At 44.5% G+C, this 12,106-nt stretch overlaps 1 protein-coding gene across 1 annotated transcript in view; it reads right to left on the reverse strand.

Annotated features, from left to right (window-relative positions):
• PLEKHG1 (pleckstrin homology and RhoGEF domain containing G1) overlaps positions 1–12,106 on the reverse strand; it is an 82,608-nt gene that overhangs the window by 23,667 nt on the left and 46,835 nt on the right. Inside the window, exons 4-9 of the mRNA XM_025049484.1 lie at positions 11,826–11,872; positions 7,891–8,041; positions 4,679–4,810; positions 2,736–2,918; positions 2,548–2,643; positions 2,238–2,355 (exon numbers count right to left, since the gene is read on the reverse strand). Of these exons, the coding sequence (XP_024905252.1) occupies positions 2,238–2,355; positions 2,548–2,643; positions 2,736–2,918; positions 4,679–4,810; positions 7,891–8,041; positions 11,826–11,872 (727 nt within the window). The remainder of the gene's footprint in view (positions 1–2,237; positions 2,356–2,547; positions 2,644–2,735; positions 2,919–4,678; positions 4,811–7,890; positions 8,042–11,825; positions 11,873–12,106) is intronic.

A 12,106-nucleotide genomic window follows, 5' to 3' on the forward strand; every position in this document is an offset into this window, starting at 1 on the left:
CAAGGGCTCCAATCCTTCAACCCATGCCTATTTTCCCAGTTGGTTTCACTCTCCACTCAGCCCGGAAATCCTGCTCAATCACAGCCATACGGGCTGACGAGCACCCCACCCTTCCTATCCCTGTTAAGCACCCCACTCTCAGCTCTGCCCATCCCCACCCCTGGGGAACCCACGTGGGCTGTGGTTCCTCAACACTAGCTTCTGAGTTGCCGAGCAGATTCTAAGACAACCTCATCACATCGATTCATGGTGGCCAGCCTCAGTAGGGTCTGGGATGCCTTTCATGGGATCCCGTGGTCATCCCCAGTGACTCTCTGGTCCATGCTCTTTAGCAGGTGTTCTGAACCTTTCCATTTTCCCTCAGGCACCCAAACCCATCTGTGCTTCGCTTCACTCACTCACTAGATGACATTACCACTGACTGCAACGAAATCAAACCCTTCATCTTCCCTCAAATCCACCTCAACGTTTCTCTATTCTCTCCGATCTTTCTTCTCTCTTGGCTCAGGGAAGGTGTTTGACCCTTTCCGAAACCAACCCCTAGACCTGTGCTTTTGATCTCATCCTGCCACGTCCCCAGGGTCGAATTCCAAGGAGCAGCCCTCCTCTTACCTGTACTGTCTCCTGCTTCCCTGTCTCGACCCCTCGGCCTAGCTGTGTCCATGGCTTTCTTCCCCTAGTCAAAGCATCTTGCTTTGCTCCTACCTCTGCTCAAACTACGACCTTTTGTCTTTTTTGAACTTTGCTTTAAAAAAGTCTACGCTCAGTCCGTTCCTATTTCTCCCTTTCTCTTCAACCCACTGCAATCTCTCCCTTACCTCTTAGAAGGCAAATCTAATATCTGCTTTTCTGTTTGAATCTGTTTTGACAGCTCTGCAGCATCTGAGGCTGTTATTCCACTTCCTCTCTTTGAGATGCTTTCCTTCCTTTGTTACTATACTTTTTTCCTCCTGTTTTCCTAATACAAAACTGCTACTCTTCCTTTGGTTGTTCTCCAGATCCCCCACCCCCTTGCGGATCACTTAGATATTGGGATTCCCAAGGGGTCTCTCCTTTACACGTTTTTATGGGCCCTCCTATAAAATCTCAGGACTTCAATCACTGTCTATGTGAAGAAAGTCTCCAAATCCTCAGCTTCCAAGACCTGAATTTCCACCTGCAGCTGACCCGCCCCTGCACATGTGTCACGGCTGCTCCCTCCCGCTCCCATCCGACCGGTTCCTCCCCTTTGCCGCCTGTTTTGGAACTCACAGCATCAGCCTCTTGGCCCAACTCCTGACTCATCCTCGGCTTTTATTTCTCTCTCTCTTCATGCACTTCGTGGGCAAAATCCTGTTCCCTGTGCCTCTGCGATGGGTTTTGCGTGTGCTCCCTGGCAGTGTCCCTTATCTCTTTTCTAGACTACTGTGGTGGCTTGCTAATTCCTCTCCTGCCTCCAGTCTCACTCCTACAACTCATCTGTCACACCGTCCTCAAAGTTACACTCTCAAAACACGGGGGAGATGATGCCACATTCTTCTTCCAAAACCTTCAGTAGTGTCCCGCCACCAATACAATCCAGACTCCTTCGTGTGCGGGTTCAAAGCCCTCCACAGCCCAGCTGGCTGCCTTCCACTTCTCCAGCCTCACCTCCGACTCCATCTCCTGAGGCCTCGGCCTTTTCCATCGAGGCATCACTTTGTTTTATTCATGCTGTCCCCTCAGCTTGGTTTGCCCTTTCCCCTACTTAATGAAACGATTCCTCCTCCTTCAAGACTGAGGTAAAAGGCACTTCCTTTCTCTGTCCGCTCCACTGTAATTGAACGCTTTATTCTTCCGCGGCGCTTGGCTTATACCTTTATTAGTTCATCGTGTTTAGCAAACGGTTCATTGTTTCTCTAGCTAGTTCCCTCGTCTGCAGGTCCCTCCTTGGCTGAGTCTGGGTCTTGTTCCCGTAGCCTTTCCACGGAACCCAAGCCAGCTTTATTCACTGTAGGGGCTCGGTACACCTTTAAACAATTCTCATAATTCTCTTTATTTTGTACTAGTTCTCTAGAAATTTCCTTATAGTCTTTTACTTATTATTTCTTCTTCTAAGCCTCAAAAGAAAAAAAACAACAATAATTAAAAAAAAAAAAACAAAAACTCTCCCCAGTCTCCTTACATATATAGATGGCTGGTTTAGCCGATCCCTCTCGATTTTCTTTATTTTTTTTTATTTTATTTCAGAGGCCTCCCTGGGACCTAAATTCCTTTACGTTTTACTGTTTGTTGACCTCGTTGTCTCACCTTGGCTGGAATCTTGGCCGCGTGATTCTCCAGGATCAGTCTCTTCAGGTGCAGAACCCACAGGCGTTTGTCTTGCTGAGACTTCGCCTACCGGAAGGAGATTGGGACAGTCAGACGACTCCCGCCTCCGCCACTCACAAGATTCAGACGCTCCTAGAACCCTCCGATAAGATGCAAACTACACCACGTGGCCAGAAAGCTCTGGAAAGGCTGCCTGGCACGCAGTTCTCATCATCTGCATGAGTGAGCCTCGCGGGGAGCTGCGGGCACTGCTGTTACCTGAACCGTGTGCTGCAGCTTGGGATTCTTGTAGTGGAAGACGCTGAAGCTGAGCGGCTCCTTGGGGATCACTTCCACGAGCATGAGGTTGCCACACTGTGGGGAAGAGCAGAAAGAGGGGAGGCGCACTTGGAAGACAATGGAACGAACAGGTGAAGTCCTTGCCTGTGACCAATATGCAGACCTACCAGGATGTGAGCTTTGTAAGTAAACGTGTCGTCTCTCTTCTTTGTGATGAGAAGCAGCTTGTCAAAGAGGAAGAGGGTGCGCTCATTCTTGGCCCGCTGGATGCGGAAGGTTCCTTCAAGGACCAGTTCCCCATAGCTGGTCAGGTCTGGCCCCTTCCAGTTAGTGAGCAAACTCTGAATCTCCTGAAAAAGTGAAAGTCCCATGAGATTAAACAAGAGGTGGGAAGGCAAGGCAGCGAGGATAAGGTGGCCCATTTGTTCAGCCTCGAGAAAGGTGTCTAAATATCTTCAACTGGGTCTAATGGATCTGTGTGACATCTAACGGTGTCTAATGATCCATGACATTAACCTACATTTATGGGTGGTGTCACTTAAGGGTTAACAAATGAATCAAGTTGTTAGTTGATGAGGTGCCAATTACTTATTTCCATTCTTGAATAATCCCTCTCCAATGGCTAGCGGCAGCAGTTATGTCTTCCAAAAGCTAGGTAAAGAGGAGCTGATATGTGACCTTCTCAGACTGACATCTGTCCCCTGACTTTCTCACCCCCTATTCTCTGGACAAAAACCTTTAGAGCTATTGACTTGGAAACCTTCTTCCAGAAACTAAATTCCGCACCACATATAAGTAAGTCAAACCCAAAGCCTATGGAAAATCATACAAGAAACATCTTCTCAGAAATTTCTTGATATCGATCTCGTTTGGGGAAAGGAGATGAACATTTGTTCACCACTATGTTTTGAATGGAACTTGATAAATACAAATTGATAACATGACTTTTCACTTTCTTTGGGATTTACTGTACATCCATATCAGTGCTTTTTTTTAAAGGAAGCTTGTTTTATTACTTTGAAAAATGAAAATGTTCACAGACAGCATTTAATTAAGCAGCCCACAAGACAACACAAAACTTGTCTGATTGAAAGTAGAAATGCATAGAAATAGAGGTAAGTGTGAGCCAGACCCGATTTAGCGGTGTCTTTAGAATGCCAAACATCTGACATTATGTCTGACATTATGTCCACAAAACATTTGAAAGATGAAGCATTAAACCTTTCCTTACAGCTGCAAAAAACAGACATGGCCTAGAAGACTAGAGTGTCACCTTCCTTTGGTTTTTGATAGTTAATTGCATTACACTACACTTGGCTGCCTACTGATGAAATCAGGAGTTTCGTTGGGACTTATGGGCCGAATTATGTATCTTTTTTTCCTGAGTTGGGCATAGATGCTCTGCAGGTCACCCTGGGCTTTTAAGGCTCACTCCAGGGATACCCAGGAGTCTAGGACTTCCCCCTGGGCCCAAACGACCTTTTGTTTTTAAATAGTGCTCTTTTGAGGTACCTAGGACATGACAACCGGTTTAGCATCTATGAAAAATTTTCAGGGATTTAGGGCTTAAAATGTTGATGCCGGAAGGGACCTCGGCAAAACCATCATCTGTCTTATTTGAAAAATGAGGGATCTAGAAGGAAGTAGTGAGGTCTCGTCCCAAGTGGAACTGCAAAGGACCTGGTTCCAGACTTAGCCGTCCTGTCTCTGAGCTCCATCACCACACACACGTGCATCATCTTATGAACCAGTGAGAGAGGGACGGAAGTTTAAAAAGCCTTTAAACAGCTTAGAGAAAGTCGCTTTTAACAAGTATTACTTTTTTTTTTTTTGTAATTAACATGAGAGAAGGTCTTAAGAGACTCAAATTTTTACCTTGGGCTATGAGCGAACTATTAGCTTAAAAGCGACCACATGACTTTCTCTTCAACACCACATTCAACAATGATCGGTGTTATCGGGTGTCCTGATCTTTCTTTAGGGAGAGCTATGATGAAGACTGCAAAGGAAGTGCCATACTCGAGCCGCCTTAATATTTGATTTAGGAAAATGATGGCAACTCAGTGCACCTGCAGCACCGCCGGGCGCCGCCACCATCTCGAGGGCTCACCTGCAACCGGACTGCATGCTCGTGTTTCCGCTTCATGTCGTTGATGTGCCAGGCCACGCGCTGCATCGTGTCTATAGCATCGAGCACCACATCATAGCCTTCTGTGTCCTTGTCAAGGTGATTTTCTATTTCCTTAGAAAGAAAAAACCCAAAACTAGTTATTTTCACTTTTTCCCTCATAGAGTCAATGAAACAGATGGCACATCTATGATTAGTTCCTCATATTTTATTTTTGACTATTTATTTATACATTATCCCTTAAGATTTTGAGATAATTTGCCAGAAATACCTGTTACAAAAATGGTAAGATAGGAATTAAAACGGGGGTAGGAAAAATAGAAGTAGATGAGAATTTCGTGACAGGGAGGATAAAACAAAACATGTATGCAGGCCATTAAGTCTCACAGAGATATTATGGTTATTATAATAGATATGACAGTTGATATTATAGTTGGAGTTTTCTGAGCTTCCTGGTGGTCAATGTGATATAGTTCTCACTCTTACACAAAGAAAACATAATTATTTTTCTCCCAGAGCAAGTAAAATGTCTTGCACAGGACTTAATACGTAACAGACTCAAAAATATAATGGACATTAGCTTTAAAAAATACTTCCACGACATGTTCACTTTCATGTAGTTATGGATTTAAAGCCCAAACGAAGTTCACTAAAGACAACGCTTCAGCATGTTGAGGAAGACTCTCTGGCACTGGGCACCAGAGTTCCACAGTCTCAGACAGCTGAGGAAGGTATACGACCTCTGTCCTAATTCTTTCCACTGTATAAGACACGTGTCCTTAGAATCTTCAAGAGTGTAAGGACAGAGACGATTGCACAGTCCCTTTAATCCTTTATCTTCTCAGAAGGGCTCACCAGAGAGCTGGGTGGTCAATAAATGCTTATTAAATTGAAGCAATATCTTCTTAAAACAAAAACAACAGTAACCCTACATAAATGTATAAAACAGTAAGAAGACATAGTCAGAACATGTCCGTGACATTTATCATGCCTGTTCATTAAGCTAAAGGATGGAGGTTTAAGCTTATGGTATAACTCATGAAGATTAGCTCCATTATTTTACAATCATACTTCAAAAATCTTTGTTTACTTTTGCTGAGTATTCAAGTTTTCCGTCTAGCTGGAAACTGGAAAGGAATTTACATTTTGTATCCACACTCAGACTCGGCCATTAGAAAGGTCCTATGAAATGGCACCACCAAACTATCATCTCCCTGGTAAGCTGGAGATCAACAGCGAGTTAAAAAGTAGCAATTCCTTCTTTTAGCGTAAGAGGCAATCCTGTTCATTGACCAGCAGACTGAGGAGGACAGAGTGTATGCTTGTGGAGATCTCCATGGACGGCCACACAACTTTAAAGTGATGCGAATGACATAGAAGGAACACTCTCAATAAACTATAAAAGCAAAAATACCTCAAAGATAGCCAAAAGTTAGTTTTCAATTAATCTAACCTTTGTTCTCTCCTGTTTTCTTCATTATCAGCTGTTATAGACTGAATGTTTGCATCTCTCTCAAGATTCATATGTTGAAATCCTAACCCTTGATGTACTGGTCTTCGGGTGGTGATTTGGTCATCAGGGTGGAGCCCTTATGGGGTCAGCTCTCTTATAAAAGACATCCCAGAGAGCGCTCATGCATCTTTACTCCATGTGAGGAAACTAGATGTCAGCCGTCTGCAACCCAGAAGGGGCTCTCACCAGAACTCAACCCTGCTGGTACCCTGACCTCAGGCTTTCGGTCTCCAAAAATGTGAGAAGTAAATGTTTTTGCTTAAGCCACCAAGTCTATGGTACTTTGCTCTAAAGCCAGACCTGATTAAGACATTAGCTCTTAATTTAGACAGTAAGGGTTGATTTCCTTATCGATTAATTTTTTGTAAGGATCTTAGCTTGTTATAGTTGACATACTTTTATAACTGAGATCTTGGACTTTTCTTTTGATTTACAGATACTTTACTGTCTAGAAGGCCATGCTTAGAGCTTACTGGGACACACTAGTCTTCGATGCCATATCTGCAGAGTCCAGCAGAGATCTACCCTGAGACAGGTTTTACTTAGTTAAGAATTATTTGACATGGATTTAGCAAATTAATCTCACTAATCTAAGAGGTCATTAGTATCAATGTGACAATTGAAGTAATATCTCTGATGTGGCTTCACAGTATACAAGAGTCTCCAAAGATGAGCCAGCCACCCAGGCAAACAGAAAAAGCTGAGAAATTTCTGATACAGTCGAACCATTTAAGAGTTCTTAAATTTTTAAATGTGTGAACTGAGCAATCGTGGAATGCTTGTCCAAGATAGAAACCTGAAATCATTTTTAAAAAGATACATATAAATTGCAGGCATGTTGATATGGAGAGGAGCTCTGGATTAAGATCTCTTTAAGATTTTAATGTAGGAAAAAAATAATAAAATACAAATAATAGCTTATTTTTATTGACTGTCCGTGGGCCATAGTGAACATGGGCGATTTACAGGATTTGAACTCAGGCAGCCTTGCCCCAGACCCCAGCTCCTGTCTCGTGCCATACTGCCTCATGTTGTACAAACAACCCTCTCCTACCTACAGGATAAAAATTACTTTCCGCAAAACATTTTTTCTCCTTTTTATCAACTTCCTTAGATGATAAGAAATGAGGATGTGAGTGCTATGTCTACTTTTGTTTCTGAAGCCACCTCGAATTTTGTCCAGAGGATGGGAAATGATAGGAAGGAAAGACACCCTGCGGCGACGCTAGATCCTTCATCACGCTGCCCACCTGTCTTCTCCCCTTTCGGCCCCTTCTCTTTGCTCACACAAAAGCCCATCTATGACAAATTACTCTCTCTCTCTCTCAACTGCCTACTGAATCCGAGCTCATGGAAATAAAACAAAACGTAAGAAACCTGTTTTTCATTAAGATGATAGCTCCCTGCCTGACACTGTCACTGCCCAGAGTGAGATGCTCCTGAGCCCTCTCAGAATCAGAGCGAAAATGAATCTTTTTTACTTGGCTGTTGTCAATGGGCTGCGGGCCTGGAATATAAATATCTCTAATTCCTCAAAGCAGATTAGTCAGTTATAAAGTATGAGTTGGGAAAATGTTTCCATATGTCCCCAGCCTTTTCTGCTCTTTTCCCCCCTTAACTTAATATCTACTCACAAACTCCCCATGCCCTGGCAAGAACTCAAGCACAGACAGAAACTTACGTGCAAAAGAAGGTGATACTTGAGAATCCGCTGAACTGGTTTCAAGAGATAAGACCCCAGAGGCAGTGAGTGTTTCAAAGTTTCCTGACGTTCCCTGAAGAATTTGGCCAGTGTCTTGTTCCTCATGCACTCTGTTAGCACAGCCACCGATCTGCAGGAGGGATAAATATTTTTATCTAAATTGCAATGCTTAAGATGGGTCTTCAAGCTTTAAAGGCCAGTGTATGAGGAAATGCCCTAAAACAGGTAGGAAAGCAACAGAGCTACAGCTAGATGAGAAGGCCTCTGGGCGAGTGAGTCGAAGGTCTTTCTCTGCGTAGGTGAATTAGAAAAACTCCAACGGTGATGGTAGCGCACGGACACGTGGCTCGGCAAAGGGGATTTCCGCTGGCTGTGCGCCCCGTCTCGGTGTCTCTGTGCAGTGCTCAAAATGCACATCTGTATTCAGTTTTCACAGGTTAGATTGCAAGGAGGGGGCACCTTCGTACTAAGAAAAAGGAGCTCCTTCTTCTCAGGAGATCCAGCCTCATGCTGGATGCTGTCGCCCCTCCCGCTGGCCGTCTTTGTATCACACACAAATCACCTGGCTTACGTAAGTGCTGGTCTTTGGACACCTTGCCCCACGGGTCGAATTCCCTTGGAGAATCTTTGAACAGATTCCCCTTCTCACCTCCAAGTGGCTCTGCTCATTCTGAAGACAGCTTCTGAGGAGCTGGAGAATCTTGCTCCTAAGTAGCGTGCCTCGATGAGTGTATTAGAAAAGTGGGTCAGAATCTCTTCTCCATCCCAGCTCCCCCAAAGGCAATAAGAGTGGCGCCCAAGCATCTTAGGGGGATGGTTCAAACCATGCTCATACCCTATACGTGAAGCGAACTAGCGGGCTGTGTAGTCACAAACAAATGAAAATCGTATGCTCTCATAACTTAGAAGAAAGCAGGTGGGAGTGAGTAATTTCTCCACAAGTTGCTAATATGCTTTCAGGATTAATTGAGAAAATCAGAGCCAAACAACAAAATAATACTTCTGGGAAGGAAGCGAAATGCAAATTTCCTAATTAAGCCATTAGAGTCTCGTTCGAGCTCATCTGCTGTGAGAACTATCTAATTGAACAGGTTTATTTCCCCACTAAGTTGAGATTTCAAAACTTTCTTTCATCAAGTCACCGAGGACATTTTGCAAGGTTCCTTAGGGTCAGGATCAGCTGCTCAGCAGCCCTCAACCATCCGAAGGCTGGAACCCTTGGCCAAGAACAAGACACTTGCAACAATGCTGAGCTCACCGAACTCCAGATTCGGGGCAGAGGGAGACATCCAAGGACAAGGACCTGATGGAGTCTGGGCCCTTCCCTGCCAGAAAGAGGGAGGCCTTGCGCCTCTTCACAGCGAAATCACTAGGGCGTGCCTGGTATGAAGAAGGTGGACATCTGTCAAGGTGTGCCAGCGACATGTAATATCACCGGCCTGGATCCCACGGGAGAAGGAATGTTGTCAGATGCGCTGAAACGCCTGGCTTTCAGACAGGGGTGAGGAAATCCCAAGCCTCAGAGAGCAAACTGACTGGAGGGACAAGAGGACAAGAGAATAAGTTTTTCTACGACTAGGAAAACCACACAACTGGGCAAGAACTGGACGTACCTGCTTCACTGAGAACGCCATTTGAGCCTCCCTCTACTAAGACGTTTCTTTCCTTCAAGTCAGACTCAAAATAAAAACCACTTTCTCCAGGAAACTGTCTTTAACTCTCCTCGGTGGGAATTACTACTCCTTTATCTCACAATGTGTCCTTTGCTTCTATGACACATTACTGAGGTTGTACTACATTAATTTGTATTTATTGATTTGATGTGCCCTAACTCACTATGCCGCTATTACATTCAGTTGAGTTTTGATGCTCAAAAGAATATAAACAGCTAGAAGGCAAGGAATATCATTCCTAATAGTTCCTATTTTCTACCAACAGACACCAAGCTTTGAATCATGGTCCGTGCATGGCAGGCTCTTAAAAATGTTCTTGAACAAATGATTCTGCCTTTCCCCTGGCCCTGAAGGAAGAAGCCTACTATATGAAAAGCTGCCTGTATTTCATATTCTCCTTTCTTATTACTGAGTTAGAAAAATCTTAATGTGAACTACCAAAATTGTAAATTCAGAAGTTCTTTCTTCAAATGGCATGTTGACAATGAAAATCATTCAGCTATCATCTCCCGATAAGCCCCTCTAGTGCCTCAGAGCCCATCGCTGGGTCCAGAACGTTGTTGAGTCTTCCCAGTTTGAATGTTTTTTCCTTTCCCTCAGGAAGAAGTTCTGAGGAGACGCTGATTCTGCGATTTCTCTGAAACAGGCTGTGGTGCAATGCCACAGCTTTCAGTGTAAGGACCGCAGATTTATTTGGGATGTCCTACAATTTCCTGATCTCCTCAGCATAGATGTCGAAAACTTTAGAACATTGCTTCAGTCAAATTGTGTAAACTGTGGGTGCGTCTACAGATATGCGTGTGGTGATAAGTGTACTAATCTGCCCGTAGGTTTTTGTTTTGTTTTTAGGGAAATCTGGGAAAAGCATGGCCACCCACCAAATAAATCACCACAGCCTGATATGCTGACCGATATCTAGAGGAGGAGACTAAAATCCTCCAGTGGAAAGTGTCTCGCCATCAAGAAGTCTGGGCCTCTGGCTTCATGCCTTTTCATCCACACTGGTTTTCTAGGGCCACTCTGGGGCAGGGGCCCATCTGTTGTTCCTTATTGCAGTAGCATCAGAGGCTCAGCCTGCTGGCTCCTCTTCCAGGTAGGTTCCACCACCCGCTTGATCCTCAGGGCTGTGTCTCTACCGAGGCTGGATGCAGAGCACTTAAAAAGCTCCCTGGCTGGTCGCTGGGATAACAACTCAAGTCCTGCCGATCATGTGGGAAAACTATAGTCAAAAGGCATGGGGGATGCTGGGGGTGGAATCGCCCAGCTTCGGAAGCCTTACAAGGATGTATAGCACGAGGTCTGAGGTTGCAGAATCCCAGCAGGATCGCTCAGGAGCTATGTGACCCTTATAAAATCAATAAGCCTCATTCCTGGAGCCTCATTGCTTCATCCACATGACGAGGATGGAGCAGCGATGATGGTGAACGAACACTGGCTGAGAACCTATCACGTGCCCAGCGCTGTGATGGCTGCTCTGCTTTTCCTTAATCCCTCGATATGTCTGGATTGCTGGGAAAGTGACGTTCAACAACATTTTGTATTTACAGCATCTAACACAGTGATTGGGAATCAATAAGTGCTCAGTAAATGTCTTTTGCACAAAGAAGAAATTTCAGCAGTATGACTCACGGTCTTAGGCCTGACTCCTTCACTGAAATGGTCAATATATTGTCCAGGGGGTGCTTCCTAAACTGCTCCCCTCGCCCCCCGCTAGCACCCCCAGTGTAAGCAACACTGAAGCTAAGATCCAGGAGAGATCACGAGCCCTCTCTCACCTAAGCGTTCCTTTCTCTGAACTCCATAAAACTCAAAACAGTTCATAGAACTTATATAGCAAACATACAACATATTTTCTCTCCAGCTAGATTATAGAAACTCATTAGCAGTGCTTTCCATATTTTTAAAGACATGGCACAAATACAGAAGGGTTAATAGACCAGACTTCTAGGCAGACACACCGGTTTACTTAGTTTTCCATGGAAGGACACCTAACCATCTTTTGGGTCTCCTTTAAGGTCTCTCAAGATTTTCCCCTCCACTGGCTGTGACAGGAGCCCCAAAGCCCGAATGGATCAATACCTGGCACCCCTGTAATCGTTCTCAGCGTGTTTTCCCGTTTCCCCATAGCAGTCAGCACAGGGGGGCACATAATGCCTCATATCAACAGATATTAAACTGACTGACTTGAAACAACATGAACGTGAACAAAAGTGCTCTGAACACTCAGAGTGCGTATCGTACCTCGGGTAGTTAGTGCAATACTGGGTGTAAATGTGGAACTCTTCACTCTGCAAGGAAACAAAAGAGACTTTTATAGGCAAAAAAGCGGAAACATCAGTGTCCATTTCAAAACAATAAGAAGAAACAGCATTCACGCCTCTAAATTTGTTTCTATGATCACATGGGCCTGTCTCCTGAGCCCCTGTGGCAATCATCTGTGCCTTTTTATCTACCTGGGATCCACATGCACTTGAACTCATTTGAGTTCAATAAACACTTATTGAACATCTGCTGTGTTAGGT

Source organism: Pteropus alecto, unplaced genomic scaffold (genome assembly GCF_000325575.1).
Source record: "Pteropus alecto unplaced genomic scaffold, ASM32557v1 scaffold176, whole genome shotgun sequence".
NCBI classification, from domain to species: Eukaryota; Metazoa; Chordata; class Mammalia; order Chiroptera; family Pteropodidae; genus Pteropus; species Pteropus alecto.